Consider the following 18218-nt stretch of genomic DNA (forward strand, 5'->3'; position numbering starts at 1 on the left):
TGCCTTAACCATCTGGGAATGCAGCCGAATAGGTCTTAGCCTCATTTTACCCAGCCCCTATTTAAGATGGAGCTGCTCTGGTTCACACATCTCTGACAGTTCTGATGTAATTTGCTTCCAAAGGGTGAAAATCACTGGCCTAGACAGCGGTCCTTAAAATATGTTTGTAGGGATAGGGAGGCAGAAAAGGCACATAGGAAGCTTGTTCAGTTGCACGTGTCTGTCCTCTCTATCAATATCTTAGTGAGGGGCTGGTACCTATATTTATTTTTATTTTGCCACATACCTGGTTTGCTTATGAATGCTTGTAGTTTTAAAAACCTGATTCTGATATTTTCACCTGGCCCTGGAGAGCCATTGGTGGGTGGAGCTCAAGAGCCTGTAAGAACATTCTTTACTCTGTAATACTAGATACATATGAAAGAGACTAAGTGCAACATCTACTTAAGCAGAATAATAATAATATGAGACCCCACAACCAGACTAAAATTCTGGTCCTTCTGAACATAGTTGGTGTCACTGACTCTCCCTCCTTACTCCCTCTCCCTCTGCCACCCCACGGAGATAACCTCCTTTTTGGAATGAGGTCTGTATTGTTAGCCAGCAGGTGGTCCTGGCACCGTCTGGAAACCCTAGTTCTGGGCCTGGGGAGGGCGGGGCCTGCAGGTGGTGGGGTGTTGTGGGGGTGCTGCCTGGGGCAGGGAGGAGGGTCAAGTGACCAGGCTGTGAGCAGGGGAGCCAGGCAGAGCCTGCCACAGCCTCTTTCAGAGGCCGGGGCCAGCGAGGCGTGGGCTAAAGAAGTACTGGAGAGAAATCCCTGGAGATCAAGTACAATGGAGGCCCAGATGTTCTCGGAAAGGCCAGGCTTTCAACTGTTTTGTTTTCCTAGTCTGGCTGCTGCTGCTGCCAAATCAACAAGCAGACGCTAGCTGGGGTGGGGCGGGGCGGGGGTGGGGTGTTGTGTGCAGGGTTCAGGGCCCCGCTATCTGTCTGACAAGAACAAAAAGATGCAACTTGATCTCTCCTTCTTTCTTGGCTAATCGTTCGGGTGAGATTTTCCTTGGGATTACTGTTCTATTATAAACCCAGATGCTTAAAGTGAATCAACCTTTCTTAGAGCATACTAAAGTAGGTCAGCGGCGGTCCATCAGGGTGCACGGCCTCTGCATGGGTGCCACAGGCGGTGTGAATAATTAAATCCACCCGTCCCCATCAGCGTTTCAGTAGGAGAGCATTTTCTCTCCGCAGGAGATTTTCAGAAACTGGGAAGCTACACCATTCGGCTGCAGGAGCCACAACATAAAGGGGAAATCTTGGTGTGGAGTGGAGGGGTCAAGGGCAGGAATTTCAGGACTCTGGGCAGGATCTACTAATGGAGTCCAGGTAGAATGAGGCCACCACGACAGAGGCTTAATGTGAGGGCTGGGGCACAAGGACAATTACAATCTTGCTTAGGGCATGGATATAACAAAGTGTCAGTTTAAGTGATACCAGCTGCCAGGGTGGCCTGGGGTCTGTGGTCTCTTAAATTCCCTACAAGTAGGGCCTGACATGGACTGGGGCTCCTGAGGCAGCCTGAACCTGCAGAAATGGGAGATCTGGGGCCTTTCGTCACACAGGGGCCTTTAGATGTTTTTTGGAGGCAGCTGCTTGCGTGGATGAGAAGCAGAAAAGATCAAGAGTTACTCACCACCTTGCATAAAGACACGTGTGCAGAGCTCTTCATCAGCTGTAAAGAGCTGATGGTTCTCAGGGGAAAACCAGTCACTCTTGGCTAATGAGGCCCTAGCAGATGACAATGTGGAAAATGAGACAAAGGAGGCCAGTCTGCCCACCGCGAGGCTGGTAGACAGCATAGTGACAGTGTGGCATCTGACCCTGGCCTAAAGGACTCCTCCAAACAGGGACAGTAACCAGGAAGGTGCATTTTTTAGTGCAAGCCCTGAGCATGCTACAGAATGGACCCCAGAATGGACTGGTGATGTCAGTGTTAAATACTGTGGCCTCTCTTACACTACTGCTGGGAGCATAAATTGTTACAACCAGTCTGGAAAACTATTTGGCATTACCTATTAAAGCTGAACCTAAGTGTACCCTATGGGCCCTGCAATTCCATTCCCAGGAGTATGTGCCCAACAAAATGTGTACAGACATGTTTGCTGAAGATGTGTACAAGAACATGTTCATAGTGACAATGTTTGTAATAGCCTCAAACAAGCAATGATCTAAATGGCCACTGACAGAGAGATAATTGCTATGTGGTATATTACACAGTGGAATAGTATTAAGCAATGAAAGTGAATGAATTTATGAATTTTTGAGCAAAAGAAGCCAATGCGAAGGTACATACTGCTTCATTTCATCTACATAGACAAAACCAAGCTGTGATAAATATACCAAAACCACTGACTTACACACTTTAAATACATGAATTGTATGATATGTAAATTATATCTCGATTAAGCTGTTATTTAAAAAATCCTATTAGAAGTCAGGATAGTGGTTATCCCTGATGGGAACCTGTGACTGGAGGAGCTTCTGGGTGCTGGTAAAGTTTGGTGTCTTGACTTGGGAGCTGCTTACAAGTGTATTCAATGGGGTAATTCTGTGTACTTACAATTTCTGCACTTCTCTGTATATATGCTATACTTCAGTGAAAATGACAACAATAACCGCAGGCCTGGCCTGGCTCAGTGCATGAGGATGGTGAGCTGGATATGCTCACTCACTTCAGAAAGGTCCCGACTGTCACCAGGCACCCTGCAAGAGGATCCTGAATTTATGAGGATGGGGCTCCCCATTTCATAATCAAAACATCAGTTGCAGGGCCCGGGAGAATTCTCAGAGGAGAAAGCAAGGAGAGTCGGCCTACCACCTCTCTTCCCTGGACTTGGCTAGAGTGAGCAGGTGTAGCCCTGATGCCAGAGGGTTAAGCCAGGGAGCATCCTTGCCTTGGCACAGTCGGGCAATGGCTACTGTGACTCCTCATAGCCCAACCTTCCAAGGGTCTGGTCTGCAGCCCCTGGATTGGGAAGGGGGCCTGTCCTCAAGGAGACCTTAAGGGCCATCTGCTTGAGGTGGGGCTGGTCCATCAAGCTGTGTCCCCAGGCCCAGCCTCTGCCTGCACACTTACGGGACAGCTACTCTAGTTCCAGGTCAGTCCAGGCTCTGGGAAAGCAGAGGAAAATGGCCAGGCCTTGCTCTCAAGGAGCCCACAGTCTGATGTCCGGGGAGAGGCCAGCATGAGATAGAAAATCACAAGGAAGAGGGATGACAGCAATGACAGAGGTGTCTGGAGCACACGGGAAGGGTAAAAAAGCCCATTCATGGCTCTTTTTGCAGAATGTAGTTTCCTCCTAATTTTTCTTCTGAATTTTTGTACTTGGCATTCAGGAACTTACAGTAGCTCAGGTCCAGCTCAGTAACTGTTAAATATTGTCCATGGTAACTCACTCTGAAAAGAGAGCCCACCACCAGCAATTTTCCGGTTGTTTTTAAAAATAACAAGCAAGCTAGGAGAGGTAATAGAAGCTGTCTCATCATCTAGAAGAAGCAAATTTGTCTTTCAGTCTTTGGGAATTTAATTCAGTTTATCATACATAAAGAAGCCCATCAGACCAACCCACTCCCCTACTTAATAACAAACACCAGCTTATTCTCTTCCTCTAGGTTTGTATTACATGACATAAAGATATAAAAATAAAATCAGTTCTCAGCCTGGGTACTTGGGTAAATGATCTGATTAGCAAAACCAGCCTAAATGCCTCCTTTTCTGTAATCATGGAAATCTGTGACGTTAAGCCGGAAATCCCTATTGTAGTTGCCACAGTGGCCCTGACACACCCTTCTCCTGCCAGCAATACACTGGGAGCACCTGGCTCACATGAGTCTAGTCTGGAGCAGCCCCAGAAGCAGAATAAAAAAGCCAAAGAGGAAGCCACCTTTGGCAAACAGGAGCATTACCTTGGTCCCATGGTAGAAGTCGTCCACGCACGTGGCATTCATGAAGGTCTGGTGGAAGTGGGTGCTGCTGTCGATGCCACCAGGGATCACCAGTTTTCCTGTGGCATCAATCACCTTGGCCCCGCCAGGGATCATGAGCTCGCGGCCCACCTGCTGGATGATGCCATTCTCGATGTAGACGTCAGCCTCGTGGGTGCAGTCATCGTTCACCACCTTGCCTCCCTTGATGAGGATCCTCACGCTGGCTGAGTTGGCAAGCATGTTCCTACAAGAAGGTGAGCATGGTCAAGGTCAAAGTCCCTTCTCACTGTTTCCAGTTTCCCATCCCTCCTATCAGAGCCCAAATTCCATGGTCAGGGTAAGCGAGCAGAGAAGAGGAGGAACTTTCCCCTACAGCCAGCGGGAGTCACAAGCCTCCCACTGGCTTCCCAGAGGGACTTATTAGGAATCAGGACACGGCTGCAGTAAGGGAGAAGCTGGGGCCTACAGAAACATCATGTTTTACTTTCCCAAAATGCTATGTGAGCTCCAAAGCATTTTCACATCTACTATCTCATTTTCTATCTCTCATATCTCATTTCTCATATCTCTACTATCCCCAAAACAACCCAAGGCATTTTACAGATGAGAAAGCTGAAATTGCTAAGGAATTTATGGTTATCAAGTAGCCAAGTCGAACCCACATGTCTTATACAACAAATGTCTCCCTTACACTGCACGGTATCCTGAAAACACCAGAGCCTCTGGGGGTGTGTCTCAGAGCTGAACTCTCCAAATCTCACAGCTGTTTAATTCATGACATTCCTCAGATGGATTCTGCTTCCTTCATGCTCCTATTTTGGCTTCAAGAAGTCCACAACCAACACTTAGCTCCACAGCTGGTTGCACATGAAGCTCACCTGAGTAGCTTTGGACAACTATGTATGCCCAAGCCCCACCCCCAGAGATGCAGATTTATTTGGGCCAGATTGGGTCCACAGCATCAACAGTTTTCAAAAGCTGGAGAATTTTTCAAACATTTAAAGAAGAATTAATACTGACCTCATCCAGAAAACAGAAGAGAAGGAAACCCTTCCCAATTCATTTTATGAAGCCGGTATTAGCCTTATACCAAAAACCAGACAAAGACACTACAGAAAGAAAACTACAGAGCAATATCTCTCGTGAATATAGATATAAAAAATTCTTGACAAAATATTTGCAAACAGAATTCAGCAACATTTAAAAAGAATTAGACACCACACAAATGGGGTTTATTCAAAAAATGCAAGGCTGGTTCAATATTTGAAAAACAATCAGTGTAATCCACCATCTTTATAAACTAAGGAAGAAAAATCATAAAATCGTATAAACTGATGCAGAAAAAGCATTTGACAAAATTCAACACCCATTCATGATAAAAACTCTCAGAAAAGTAGGGAGAGAGGGTAGCTTCCTCAACTTGATAAAGAACACCTACAAAAAAACCTACAGCTAACATCAGATTTAATGGTGAAAGGCTAAATACTTTCCTCTACAGCAGAGGCAAGGATGTCTACTTTTGCCAGTGCTAGGCAACGTAGGTTATTCTAGCCAGCACTATAGGGAAAGAAAATGAAATAAACAGCATATAGATTGAAAAGGAAAAAACAAAACTGTCCCTCGTTGCAGATGACATGATGATCTACATAAAAAATTCCAAGAAACCTACCAAAAAAAATCTCCTAGAACAAATAAGCAAGGCCACAAGTTACAAGATCAATATACAAAAGGCTACTTTTTTCTGTACACTAGCAATGCACACCTGGTGTCACCAGAAAAAGTGAAATAGGCATAAATCCAAGAAAACATGTATAGGCACAGACAACAAAAGCAAAGATAGACAAATGGGATTGCATCAAACTAAAAAGTTTCTACATAGCAAAGGAAACAATCAACAGAGTGAAGAGAAAACCTACAGAATGGGAGAAAATATTTGCAAACTATACATCTGACAAGAGGTTAATATCCAAAATAAATAAGGAATTGAAAGAGCCCAACAGCAAGAAAACAACTCAATTTAAAAATGTGCACAGAACCTGAATAGACATTTCTCAGAAGACATACAAATGGCCAATAGATTTATCAAAAAGTGCTCAACATCACTAATCATCAGAAAAGTACAAGTTAAAACCACAATGAGATTATCACCACACACCTGTTAGAATGACTATTATCAAAAAGATGAAAGGTAAGTGTTGGCAAGGATGTGGAGAAAAGGGAACTCTTGTACACTGTTGGTGGGAATGTAAATTAGTATAGCCATTATGGAAAACAGTATACAGAATCCTTAAAAACTTAAAAATAGAACTACTATATGGTCCAGCAATCCCACTACTGGGTATATATCCAAGGGAAATGAAATCAGATGTCGAAGGGATATCTGCATTTCCTTGTTTGCTGCAGCATTATTCACAATAGCCAATATATGGAATCAACCTAAGTGCCCATCAATGGATGAATGGATGAAAAAGATGTATATACACACAATAGAATACTGCTCAGCCATAAAAAAGGGGGAAGTCCTGTCATGTGTAATAACTTGGATAAATCTGGAGAACATCAGGTTAAGTAAAATAAGCCAAGCACAGGAAGACAAATACCACATGCTCTCACTCCTACACGGAACCTAAAAAAGTTGATCCATAGAAATAGAGAACAGAGGCTGGGTGCGGTGGCTCATGCTTGTAATCCCAGCACTTTGGGAGGCCGAGGTGGGTGAGTCATGAGGTCAGGAGTTCAAGACCAGCCTGCCCAAGATAGTGAAACCCCGTCTCTACTAAAAATACAAAAACTAGCCGGGCATGGTGGTGGGTGCTTGTAATCCCAGCTACTCGGGAGGCTGAGGTAGAGAATTGCTTAAACCGGGGAGGCAGAGGTTGCAGTAAGCCGAGATCATGCCACTGCCCTTCAGCCTGGGCAACAGAGCGAGACTCCATCTCAAAAAAAAAAAAAAAGAAATAGAGAACAGAATGGTGGTTATCAGTGGCTGGAGTAGTTGGGGTAAAGGGGAGTTGGGGAAATGTTGGTGAAAGGATACAAAATTTCAGTTAAATAAGTTTAAGAGCTCTATTGTACAACATGGTGACTATAGTTAATAATAACATTGTATTCTTGAAAAATGCTTTGAGTATGGCTATCAAGTGTTCTAACCTCTCATTACATGAGGTAATTCATCTATTAATTAACTGGATTTAGTCATTCCACAATGCGTGTGTGCTTCAAAACATCATGTTGCACACAACAAATACATACAATTTTATCTGTCAATATAAAGAAAGAAAAAACACACATAGGACTTGTATGCTGAAAACTACAAAATGCCTATGAAAGAAATCAAAGACAATCTAAGTAAGTGGAGAGACATACCATGTTCATGGATTGGAAGACTCAACATGGTGTCAATTCTCCCCAAATTGACATACATGTTTAGTGCAATTCCTATTAAAATCCCAGCACAAATCTTCTGTATATTATTGTCAAAATGTATGTGGACTGGCAAAGGAACTAGAACAGCTAAAGCAAACTCCACAAAGAAGAATAAAGTCAGAGGAATCAGTCTACTTGATTCCAAGACATATTACATAGCTATAGTAATCAAGACTGCATGATCTTGACAACTATGGTCAACTGATTTTTGACAAAGGTGCAAAAGCAATTCAGTGAAGGGAGGACAGTCTTTTCAACAATTGGTGTTGGATATTCATAGGCCAAAAACCCAGCCTTAATTTAAACCTAAAATCTTATATAAAAATGAACTCAAAATGGATTATGCATCAAGTAACCACATTTGACACCACTGACTACTCCCTCCTCTGTAGAGCTCCCTTCCCTTAGCATTAAATGGAGCCATGCAGTGAAGTGGGGGCAAGGACCACAGAAGATCTTGACCTCTGCTTTGGAAATCAGTGAGTCTTTGATGAACTCTGATTGAAGGCAAGTTTGTGGAGACTGTGTATACAGTCGTCAAGATCTCTGTGAGTAAAGAAAGCCTAGAAACGGCCCAAGGAGCATGGCTGAGGGAAAGTATCAATTTTAGGACTAATATTTTTCAGGGAGTGAAGAAGGAGCCAAGGGAGAGATTAAAGGTCTAAGAGATCAAGGGACTATTTTTGATGTGAGCTCCCGAAGGAGGTAGCATAGAATAATGGCAACCATCATTAACAGAAGGCCTCAACAAACAAGGCCCTCACTTGTCAATTTACATGGCTTGCTTGATTAGATCCCTCCAACAATCCTTTGGGGAAGGTATTATTATGCCCATCTCACCAAAGAGGAAAGAGATACAGAGAGGTTAAAATCAAAGGCTTGTAGGAGGAGATGATGTGCAGATGCAGAAGAGACAGGCATATAAGCGAGTTTGCATTCTCTCTGCTCTGCAAAGCTGGGGGCTGAGAGCTCGTGGGAGTGGTACAGAATGAGTGGATTTGAGAAGAGTGTGAAGATGTGGGGGAGCCACTGCAGGGACCTGAGAAGTGAAATGGGGTGCACATAGGAAATGGGGCCAGTGCTGAGGGCAACTCAGATAGCTGTGGTCATGGTGAGTTGCTTAAAATTTCCATCCAGGGGGCACACTTTGGTTAATATCCAAAATAAGTAAGGAATTATCTATAATAATAAGGATTTATATTTATAATATGAATTATAATTATATAATTATAAGTATATAAAATTGTTATATTTATATTTATAATATAAATTCGAATAAGGATTTATAATAATAATAAGGATATGCAACTCTCTTGACCCTTAGATATCTGAACAGAAAATATTTACATTCAGGCTTAGAAAATATAGGACAAACTCTGACCAGCAGGAAGGAGATTACGCCATTGCAGTGTGTCCTTGAGGTAAAATAAAGCCCACTTTTATATGCAGTAAATTTCTCGTTCTTCAGGGCCCAATTGTCCCCTCTTCTGAAAAGTTTTCTCTGACTCTCTTTGTGCCTTCACTAGATCCATTGCCTTCACGGCACTAGATTCGCTCTCCACCTATGGAGTAGGGTCCTCAAAGACAGTCCTATCAGTCATCTTTGTCTCCGCCCACTCCCCATCCTCAGCATCCAGTACAGAATACTCAAAACTGGTGAATAAACGAATAAATAGCCCCATCTACTTGTTGCACTCTAACACAATCAAAATGGTTTAAAGCAATGAGTAGTAGACCAATTCCATGTTTGTTTTCAGGGATATTTTGCAACTCTATGTCCAGGATAAGGCTCAATTTTCCTAACACAGCTAATTACGGTGAATAGAACAAAGGAAGCAACATATTTTCTCTCATCCTCATCATTTAACTTTGTCTGTCACCAGGGAAGTTCTGGGAAGGCTGTGTCCCAGGATGAAAAGGCCTTGGGGATCTATTAAAGGAGTACCTCTTGTAAGGGCACATGTCAGATATTTGGAGATCATAGCCTGTTCTCCTGGAAACAGTTGGTTTATTTTTTGCCAAGTTGGCCAGGCTCAAGTGCATGGAATCTCAACAACAAACAAGAAAGCTTATATGGAGCCTCAACCACCAGGTTCTCCTGCTGTAAGGAAAGCATGGCCCTTGGGGGCTGCTGCCTGAGGGAGTGCTGGGAAACAAAGCAGGTGGCTGGGAGTGACAACTGTACTCCAGGAACATCTGCTCCCTGCAGGGTATCATTCTGACCTCTGGGGAGAAGAGGCCCTGCTCCCCTAGAGTGGAAGGCGACAGGGCAGAGAGGCCGTGGGGAGTTGGACTGGAGAGACTAGGGAAGAGGGGACAGCCACAGCCACAAGCCTATTGTCTGGAGCTGGGGTGAAGCTGAACACATGTCAAGGGATCTTTTGTCCTAAAACCTAAAAACTGGAGTTTTAATTTCATATGCAATAATAAGAAAATGGGTTTGGTTCTTACGTGGTGGATAGAGCCACTCTGGCCACAGGAAGCCCAGAAGTCTGAGATGCATTCTCTCTCTCTCTCTCTCTCTCTCTCTCTTATTACAAAGCCAAGCCCAAGTGTGACTAGGAAAGGAGAGATCCAGGTTCTTAGTTTGCTTTAAAAGAGGGAAATGGGCTAGGTACAGTGGCTCATGCCTGTAATCCCAGCACTTTGGGAGGTCAAAGTAGGAGGATCGCTTGAGTCCAGGAGTTTGAGACCAGCCTGGGCAACATGGTGAAACCCCGTTTCTACAAAAAATACAAAAATTAGCCAGGTGTGGTGGCATGCACCTGTAGTCCCAGCTACTGGGTGGTGGGTGGGAGGATCGCTTGAGCCCAGGAGGTTGAGGCTGTAGTGAGCTGAGATCACATCACTGCATTCCAGCCTGGGTGACACAGCAAAGACTCTATCTCAAACAGAAAAAAGAAAAAAAAAAAAGAAAGAAAGAAAAGAAAAAAAAAAAAAGAAGAGAGAAGTGGTGGTGATAGTAGAGTTTGCTGGAGGAAGAAACAAACCCAATGCTCTGTGCAAAGATATAATCCTCACCTTAAATTGTTTTTTGTTTTTGTTTGTTTTTTTGTTTTTGTTTTTGTTTTAGTTCTCTACGTCATTGCCCAGGCTGAACTTGAACTCCTGGGCTCAAGCAATCCTCCAGCTTCAGCCTCTTGAGTAACTGAGACTACAGGTGCATGCCACCATGTCTGGCTTAATCCTCACCCTTTAAAGCAGCTTTAAGGTAAGAGGAAAACTAGGAATACTTATGCTGGAAAAATTGCTGCATAATCGTTATGTCAATGTTATAAATGACAAGATGGGTTTGCTTACATGCTCGTAGCACATGCTTGGAGGTTGGAGAACCTGAAAGAGCAGTGTGATAATAGCTTACTGAGAATTCTTGTCTGAGCTTTGATGCTAGAATCGAAAGCCAAGGACATCATCATCAATAGAAGTAAGAGCTCTCAGTAAATAAACACCCTGTGCCTGGCACTTTACATGCATTCACACAGCAACCCCCACAAAGTGGGAACAAGGCAGGAAGTGTTAGCCTCACTTTAAGGAATAAACAGAGGTTTTGAAAATAACAAGTAGCCCATTAAAGGTCATAAAAATCCAGGGGGAGGGATGGGCTTCAGATTTAGGTCTATCTGACTTAAGGGAATTAACTCTGGGTAGAAGGTTTCCAGGTGAGTTTTATGTCCTTCACAGGTTTCTGTATTTTTCAAATTTTACATAATAAATTGGAGGAGGAACATATAATCTGAAAATATACGTTCAAAAGCCTTTTTTTAGGCCAGGCTCAGTGGCTCATGCCTGTAATCCCAGCACTTTGGGAGGCTGAGGCCGGCGGATCACTTGAGGTCAGGAGTTCGAGACCAGCTTGGCCAACATGATAAACCTCCATCTCTACTAAAATTACAAAAATTAGCTGGGCATGGTGGTGCATGCCTGTGGTCCCAGCTACTCAGGAAACTGAGGCAGGAGAATCACTTGAACCAAGGAGGCAAATGTTGCAGTGAGCCAAGATCATGCCACTATACTCCAGCCTGGGCAACAGAGCGAGACTCTGTCTAAAAAAAAAAAGTTATTTATTTATTTATTAACTAAAAAGAAGCCAGAAGGAATCCAACGTGACCCTTCATTCAGACCCAGCTGGCTCAGTTCCTCCCTCTGCCATCCTTTTTGAAAGATGGGTGAGGGAGGAATAGATGGGGCTGACTACTCCCCTTCTCTAGAACCCTTGGGCTGCCACCACCTCGGCCTATTTTTTTCCACTTCCTAGTTGGAAGTCTCCGGAGGCTAACGAGGCTCTGAAGAGGCTTGGCTCCCTTGCAGAATACTGGGGAGCCCTGGAACCTCTCTGGCCCAGGAATCCCATTCACGCAGGCCTGGGCTGGTCCTGGAAATCCAGGATAGACTGCTCTCCTAGGACTACCATCTAGAAAACTCATTCTCAGAACTTAAAGGACTCTATTAATAATGCTAACTAATAATTCCTAGACACTGACTATATACTGGGCCCTTCGCTATGCCCATTGTGTGCATCATCTGATTTAATCCTTACAATGCCTGGAGATAGGTACCATCATTGCCCCCATTTTTACCAAGAAGAACCTGAGGCTTAGAAAAGTTAAAAGAACGTCCTTAAGGTCCCACAACTAGTTTGTAACAGAGCAGAGATTGAAAGCCAGACAGTTCGTCTCTAGAGTTATTATGGACTAGATGTATGTGTCCCCTCTAATTCATATGCTGAAGCCTTAACCCCAGTGTGGCTGTATTTGGAGATGGGGCCTCTTAGAAAGTTTTAAGGGTTAAATGAGGTCATAGGGCAGGGCCCTGATCTGCTAGGATTAGTGTCCTGGTTAGGAGACACCAGAGAGCTCGCTTTCTCTCTCGGGCACAGGAACAGAAGAAAGGCCGTGTGAGGACACAGTGAGAAGGCAGCTACTGACCAGCCGGGAGGAGAGAGCTCACCACAACCCGACCCGCCTGCACCCTGATCTTGGACTTCCAGCCTCCAGAACTGTGAGAAAATAAATTTCTGTAGTTTAAGCCACCCAGTCTGTGGTATTTTGTTATGACAGCCTGAGCAGACTAATACAAGCGTCTAGCCTTGAGCCATACAGAAGGAGGGGTGAGCTGGACCCCAGATCTAAAGCAGCTCAGTAGAGACACCGCAGTGTGAGTGATGGCCCAGCCTCCAGGCCCAATTGTGCTGAATTCCAGCTTTCCACATGGGCTGCTGTCGGAGCAGCCTGCAGGGCTTCAGCCTCGGGGTTCCCAAGGTCTTGGGACCTCTAAGCCCGCACTGGCTTGTTTGGATAATATCGTAGCACAGTTGCCTAACATGCTCCCTACCCAGGGTGCTTTTGGAGAATATCTTTTTTAAATTTTTAAAATCTTAAAAGTTTAGAACATTTGTGTGCACTAAAGTGTTCTATAACTTCACTCCTTTCCACTGGAGACAACTCTGAAAAAACCACAGGCCCTGCTCTTAAGAAACTCAGTCTGCGGAGCAAGAGAGATGCAAATAATTGCTTTAATAGGTGACTGAAGTGTAAAGGGGACACTTCTTGCCTAAAGACCTAACAGTGAACTTGACAGATACTGGTCTAAACTGGGTATCTTTCCCCATGTTACAGAGACCAGAGCTGGAATGGGTAAGACTAGCTGCATGGTGATGGTAGGAAGCCTATTGCACCAGTATCCTTCCCACACATTCCTACCCTTCCAAGTAGCCTAAGTCCCCAAGATGCTAACCCCGTCCAATCCCGCCTCGCTGTGGACTGTGGACACTCATCATGCTGCTCACCTTCCCCAGTAACCTCATTAGCACCTTATTCTTACAGCTTTCCCTGCTAGTCTTTGCTGAACTCAACAAAGGGATGACGTTGCTGGTCTGTCTCTGCAGCACAGGCTGTCTGTGTGTGCACATGTGTATGAACATAGTGAAGGAGTCAGTCAGAGGGTGGGTGAGTGGGGTGGATACTCTGGACCTCTCAGGAAAGTCGCCCAGAAGGGAAGAGATTTGAGGGCAATTGTTGTGATACAGGCTTTTTTTTTTTTTCCCTACGCTATGCAGGTTCTTAAGCACCATAAAGGGACTCTCTTCCCTCTCCTCCAATTGAGGCAGTAAATCCAGGTAACATTCTTGTCAGAGGTTGTGGTCAGAAAGAAGTATAAGCTCTCCAGGCCGGGCGCGGTGGCTCACGCCTGTAATCCCAGCACTTTGGGAGGCTGAGGCAGGTGGATCATGAGGTCAGGAGATCGAGACCATCCTGGCTAACACGATGAAACCGTGTGTCTACTAAAAATACAAAAAAATTAGCCGGGCGTGGTGGCTGGCGCCTGTAGTCCCAGCTACTCGGGAGGCTGAGGCAGGAGAATGGCGTGAACCCGGGAGGCAGCGCTTGCAGTGAGCCGAGATCGCACCACTGCACTCCAGCCTGGGCAACAGAGCGAGACTCCGTCTCAAAAAAAAAAAAAAAAAAAGAAGTATAAGCTCTCCAGAAGGCCAGCATTAGTTTTACCGATTGTTGATGCTTCAAGTCACCTAGTTTATTCCAAAACACAATAATTGTGTAGCAGACAGAGTCAATATCTGGCCCTCTGGCTCACTACATGCAATGAATGGAATGTTTGTGTCCCATTCATATGTCGAAGCCTAATCTCCTGTGTGACAGTATTTGGAGGTGGGGCCTTTGGGAGGCCTTTGTGAACCCTCATGAATGGGATTAGTGTCCTTAGAAGAAGAGACAGGAGAGAGATATCTCTCTCTCTGACATGTGAGGGCATAGCAAGAAGGCGTCCATCTGTAAGCCGGGAAGAGAGCCCTCAACAGGAACCCTCAGCTTCAACTTGATCTTGGACTTCCCAGCCTTCAGAACTGTGAGGAATAAATTTCTGTTGTTTAAACCACCCAGTCTACAGTAGTTTTGTTAAAGCAGCCTAAACTAAGACATCACACTAGACAGAAATGAGCAACATAAGTAACAACTGAGCCTTAAAATAAATGTCACCTCCTTTAAAGACTTCTGGCTATATCCCATATGCCCATATGTTTCGCCAAAAACTTTGATCATCCAGTTATTTTATCTATGCAAACAATAGAATTCAAAAACACATGTCTGTCATCTCAGGCAGAATGGGAAAAAATCCAGACAGTTAAATGCCATTAGAAAGAATAAATCGTGGCTGAGCACGGTGGCTTGCTCACACCTGTAATCCCAGCACTTTGGGAGGTCGAGGTGGGTGGATCACCTGAGGTCAGAAATTTGAGACCATCCTGGATAATATAGTGAAACCCCCGTCCCTACCAAAAATACAAAAATTAGCTGGGCATGGTGCCACGCACCTGTAATCCCAGCTACTCGGGAGGCTGAGGAAGGAGAATCACTTGAACCTGGGAGGCAGAGATTGCAGTGGGCCCAGATTGCACTACTACTGCACTCCAGCCTGGGAGACAGAGACGAAAGAAAGAAAGAAAGAGAGAAAGAGAGAAAGAGAGAGAGAGAGAGAGAAAGAAGAAAGAAAGAGAGAGAGAGAAAGAAAGAAAGAAAGAAAGAAGGAAGGAAGGAAAGAAAGAAAAGGAAGGAAGGAAGGAAAAAGAAAGAAAGAGAAAGAAAGAGAGAGAAAGAAAGAAAGTAAGAAGTATGGAATTCTAAAGCTGCATAGACTATTAAGTTTACTTCCAATTTTCACTCCAATCCCTGGACTTTGTCAACAGTGACCTTGAACTGAAGGGAACCAGCCCAGGACTAATGGGAAGGTGTCACACTGCAAGCACAGGGATCTTATGATGTTTACAGTTTATTCAGGGAAGTAATGATGCCTTCCACAGCAAGATGGTGGCTATCTTTGGATATCCCGAATCCTAGATTTATCCAGTTATACACAGCTTGTCTCCTCCAAGAGGATTCTGATCCTGTGGCATTATGTTCCTGAACCATTCATGGGTTCGTGTTAAGGTGATGTGCAAGCTGGGAATAGAGAACTTGGGGTGGAAGTGGGATGGTGGGGAGGGGACAATACTGTAACTAAGGAGTGCAGTCTTTCATGAGAAAGCCTCTCCATGTTTAAAATAGTAACAATTATTGCTATCCAACCACTGTCTTGTGGGAAAACAGAAAAATCCTTCCTTCCATGCCCCCCATTTTTACTTTTGTGGAGTAGTTCCAATGCAGAACTGCATAGGAAGCATCTTGCTGAGTGGACAAAGTTATGGCAGCTGCTGCTTCTTGATCATGAAATGTACACACCATACACTCCTATGAGGTACACAGTTTTAGTCCTGCCAAAGAAATGCCAAGCCCAACACTGTGTTTTGGAATTGCCTGCTTCTGTCATCGCCTTCCCCAGCTCCCCTGGGCCTGCGGGGAGGTGTGAGACAAGGAGAGCCTGCACAGTCTGGCCTGCACGGCTGCCCCTGCCAACAACTCAGCTGGAGGATGCTGGGGGCCTCTGGAGCTTGGCACAGGAACTTGGGGCCAGGATAGTGCAAGGGGGACCCTTCCTGCATAAAGACCTTAAAGGGAACTTGGAAGGTATTGGTTTCAGACATGCATTTCCTCTTTTTAGAAAGCATTAGTTTAAGACTCACATTTCCTCTTTTGATAGAATCCACAGAAAAACGTATGATTTTACAGATAACTGGTCACTGTGATATCAAAAACACACAAGACTGTTATATCAAAAACACTGTCATGTGACATGAAGGATCTGTGGCATCTAAGCCAAGCCTAATGGCAACCTGGGTAGCACTTCAAGGGGCAGGTGAGGTCAGCTCAGGTCACAGAGGACACAGGTGGGCTGGCATGATTTTCCCTTGCTCCAAGCAGGTAACATTTGCTAAAGGATCAAAAGGCAATACACGACAGTTGTGTGGAAAGGAAAATGGAAACCTACGGCTATTTTTCTTCTGATCAGCACAAAGGAGAGAGAAAGAGTAGGCTGGCATTTTGCAGCCTTCTCAATGGGAGAGCCATTCTTAAAATGGGGTTGTGGAGGATGCTGGCACATAAGGCACCCTGGGGTCACTCAGGGAAGGGATTCTCTTTGAGTTGAAACATGCCAAATCAAAGGTTCAACGGAACACAAAAACCAAAGGGGAGTTTGAGATGAGTGGGAAATGCTGAGGGTTTAAGTTAATAAATTTAAGTTTAAAAAAGTAAATGGCTTTCTAAGTAGTAAACAGTAAAAACTTAACTAATATTAAAGCACAGAATAATTTTATGATTAATTCATAATTGATTTATCAACTATTGAGTAGATTTAAAATAATATTTATTAGTTTGCAAAATTGTATAATTAGTAGTTACTTCAGAGGCGATATTTTGTTCCTTTTCAGGTAAGTAGCTGCAGCTTAATATCATTAAGTGCATTTTTTATAATTTATTTAGACAGAAATAAAATATTTATGACCTACATGTAAGGCAGGTCATAATGACACAGAGACCTGTGAACTCAGCATGTCATTACTGTTTAAGTCTCCACACCTCATTCATCTGACCATGTCCTACTTCTCAAAGGTATCTAGTTTATATGAACTAATGACTAATAGCAATTAGGTGACAAGCAAAAAAGAAAAGGTCACAGCTGTTTCCACTCCGTGACTACTTCTCCCGACATCCAGTCAAACTTACCTGCTCAGTGACTGAGCTTTTCACAACCCCCAGTTCTCTACTTTCTGAAGCAAACAGGAAACTGAAAGTCTAGCTAATGAGGGAGCGGGAGCATTTTAATACCATCCGAATGCCCACTGGACCATTCTACTGGGTTCCACAGGCAGCACACACTCAACCTGTCCAAAACCAACTCCCCTGTCCCCAGTCACCCCATCCAGAAACCTCAGACTCTTCCCAGATTCCTATCCAACCCAGGCCAGGGTCGACATCCAGGAAGGCTGCTCTGAGAGGTGGTCCTGATTTGGATTACCTGGGAGTTTTGTGCAAAATGTTTTGAGGGATTCTGGAAGTAGAACCCAACCCTGGGACAAGGAACTGAGGAGAGCAGAAGGGCAGGTCCCCCTTCTTCCATCTGGGCCTCAGCCATCTCCAAAGGCTAGTGGAGAACCTGAATGGCCTGGGACTGGCACAGGAAGGACTGGTCAGGCAGAGCACTCAGAGGCTAGAGAGAGAGTCTCTGTCTAATGTTACATCCACCATGAGACACCCTGGGTCCTTGTCCACAGCCACAAACATATTTCCATACCAAATTGGCTAGTGAGGAGGTCTCTGAATGTCCCACCAGGCCCTTTTTCCATTAACCCAGGGGCGGGGCAGGATCAAGCCTATAGATGGCAGGTGCCATTTTGGGGGAGGGCTAGACTGGGGCGTTTGTACCTGGGGACCATCTGCACCAGATCATGAAGCATCCACATCTGGAAAACTGCTACCACCTTTGTCACTGCACTGGAGAGAAGGTAGAATCGGAACAAGTAGGTCAGGGGGTGGGCAAGACTATAGGTAAGAGCCCAGCACCAGAACAGCCTCTTCAGAGTGCAGGAGTGGGTACGGGGAGGGAAATACCATCTGCATTGGCCAGCGTCATGGGTGTGAATATGGTTAACAAGGGCTTGCTCCTGAGACAGGTTTTTTTTTTTTTTGTTTTGTTTTTTGAGACAGAGTCTTGCTCTGTCACCCAGGCTGGAGTGCAATGGCACGATCCGAGCTCACTGCAACCTCCACCTCCCAGGTTCAAGCAATTCCCCTGCCTCAGCCTCCCGAGTAGCTGGGATTACAGGCACCTGCCACCACTCCCAGCTAATTTTGTATTTTTAATAGAGATGGGGTTTCACCATGTGGGTCAGGCTGGTCTCTAACTCCTGACTTCAGGTG

At 44.7% G+C, this 18218-nt stretch overlaps 1 protein-coding gene across 3 annotated transcripts in view; it reads right to left on the reverse strand.

Annotated features, from left to right (window-relative positions):
- Positions 1–18218, reverse strand: part of DPYSL5 (dihydropyrimidinase like 5) — a 102668-nt gene that overhangs the window by 47507 nt on the left and 36943 nt on the right. For all 3 annotated transcript variants that reach the window (XM_003308916.6, XM_016948213.4, XM_016948214.3), the window contains exon 2: positions 3964–4228. In XM_003308916.6, coding sequence (XP_003308964.2) covers positions 3964–4224 — 261 coding nt within the window. In that variant the 5' untranslated portion in view covers positions 4225–4228. The remainder of the gene's footprint in view (positions 1–3963; positions 4229–18218) is intronic.

Source organism: Pan troglodytes, chromosome 12 (genome assembly GCF_028858775.2).
Source record: "Pan troglodytes isolate AG18354 chromosome 12, NHGRI_mPanTro3-v2.0_pri, whole genome shotgun sequence".
Lineage (NCBI taxonomy): Eukaryota > Metazoa > Chordata > Mammalia > Primates > Hominidae > Pan > Pan troglodytes.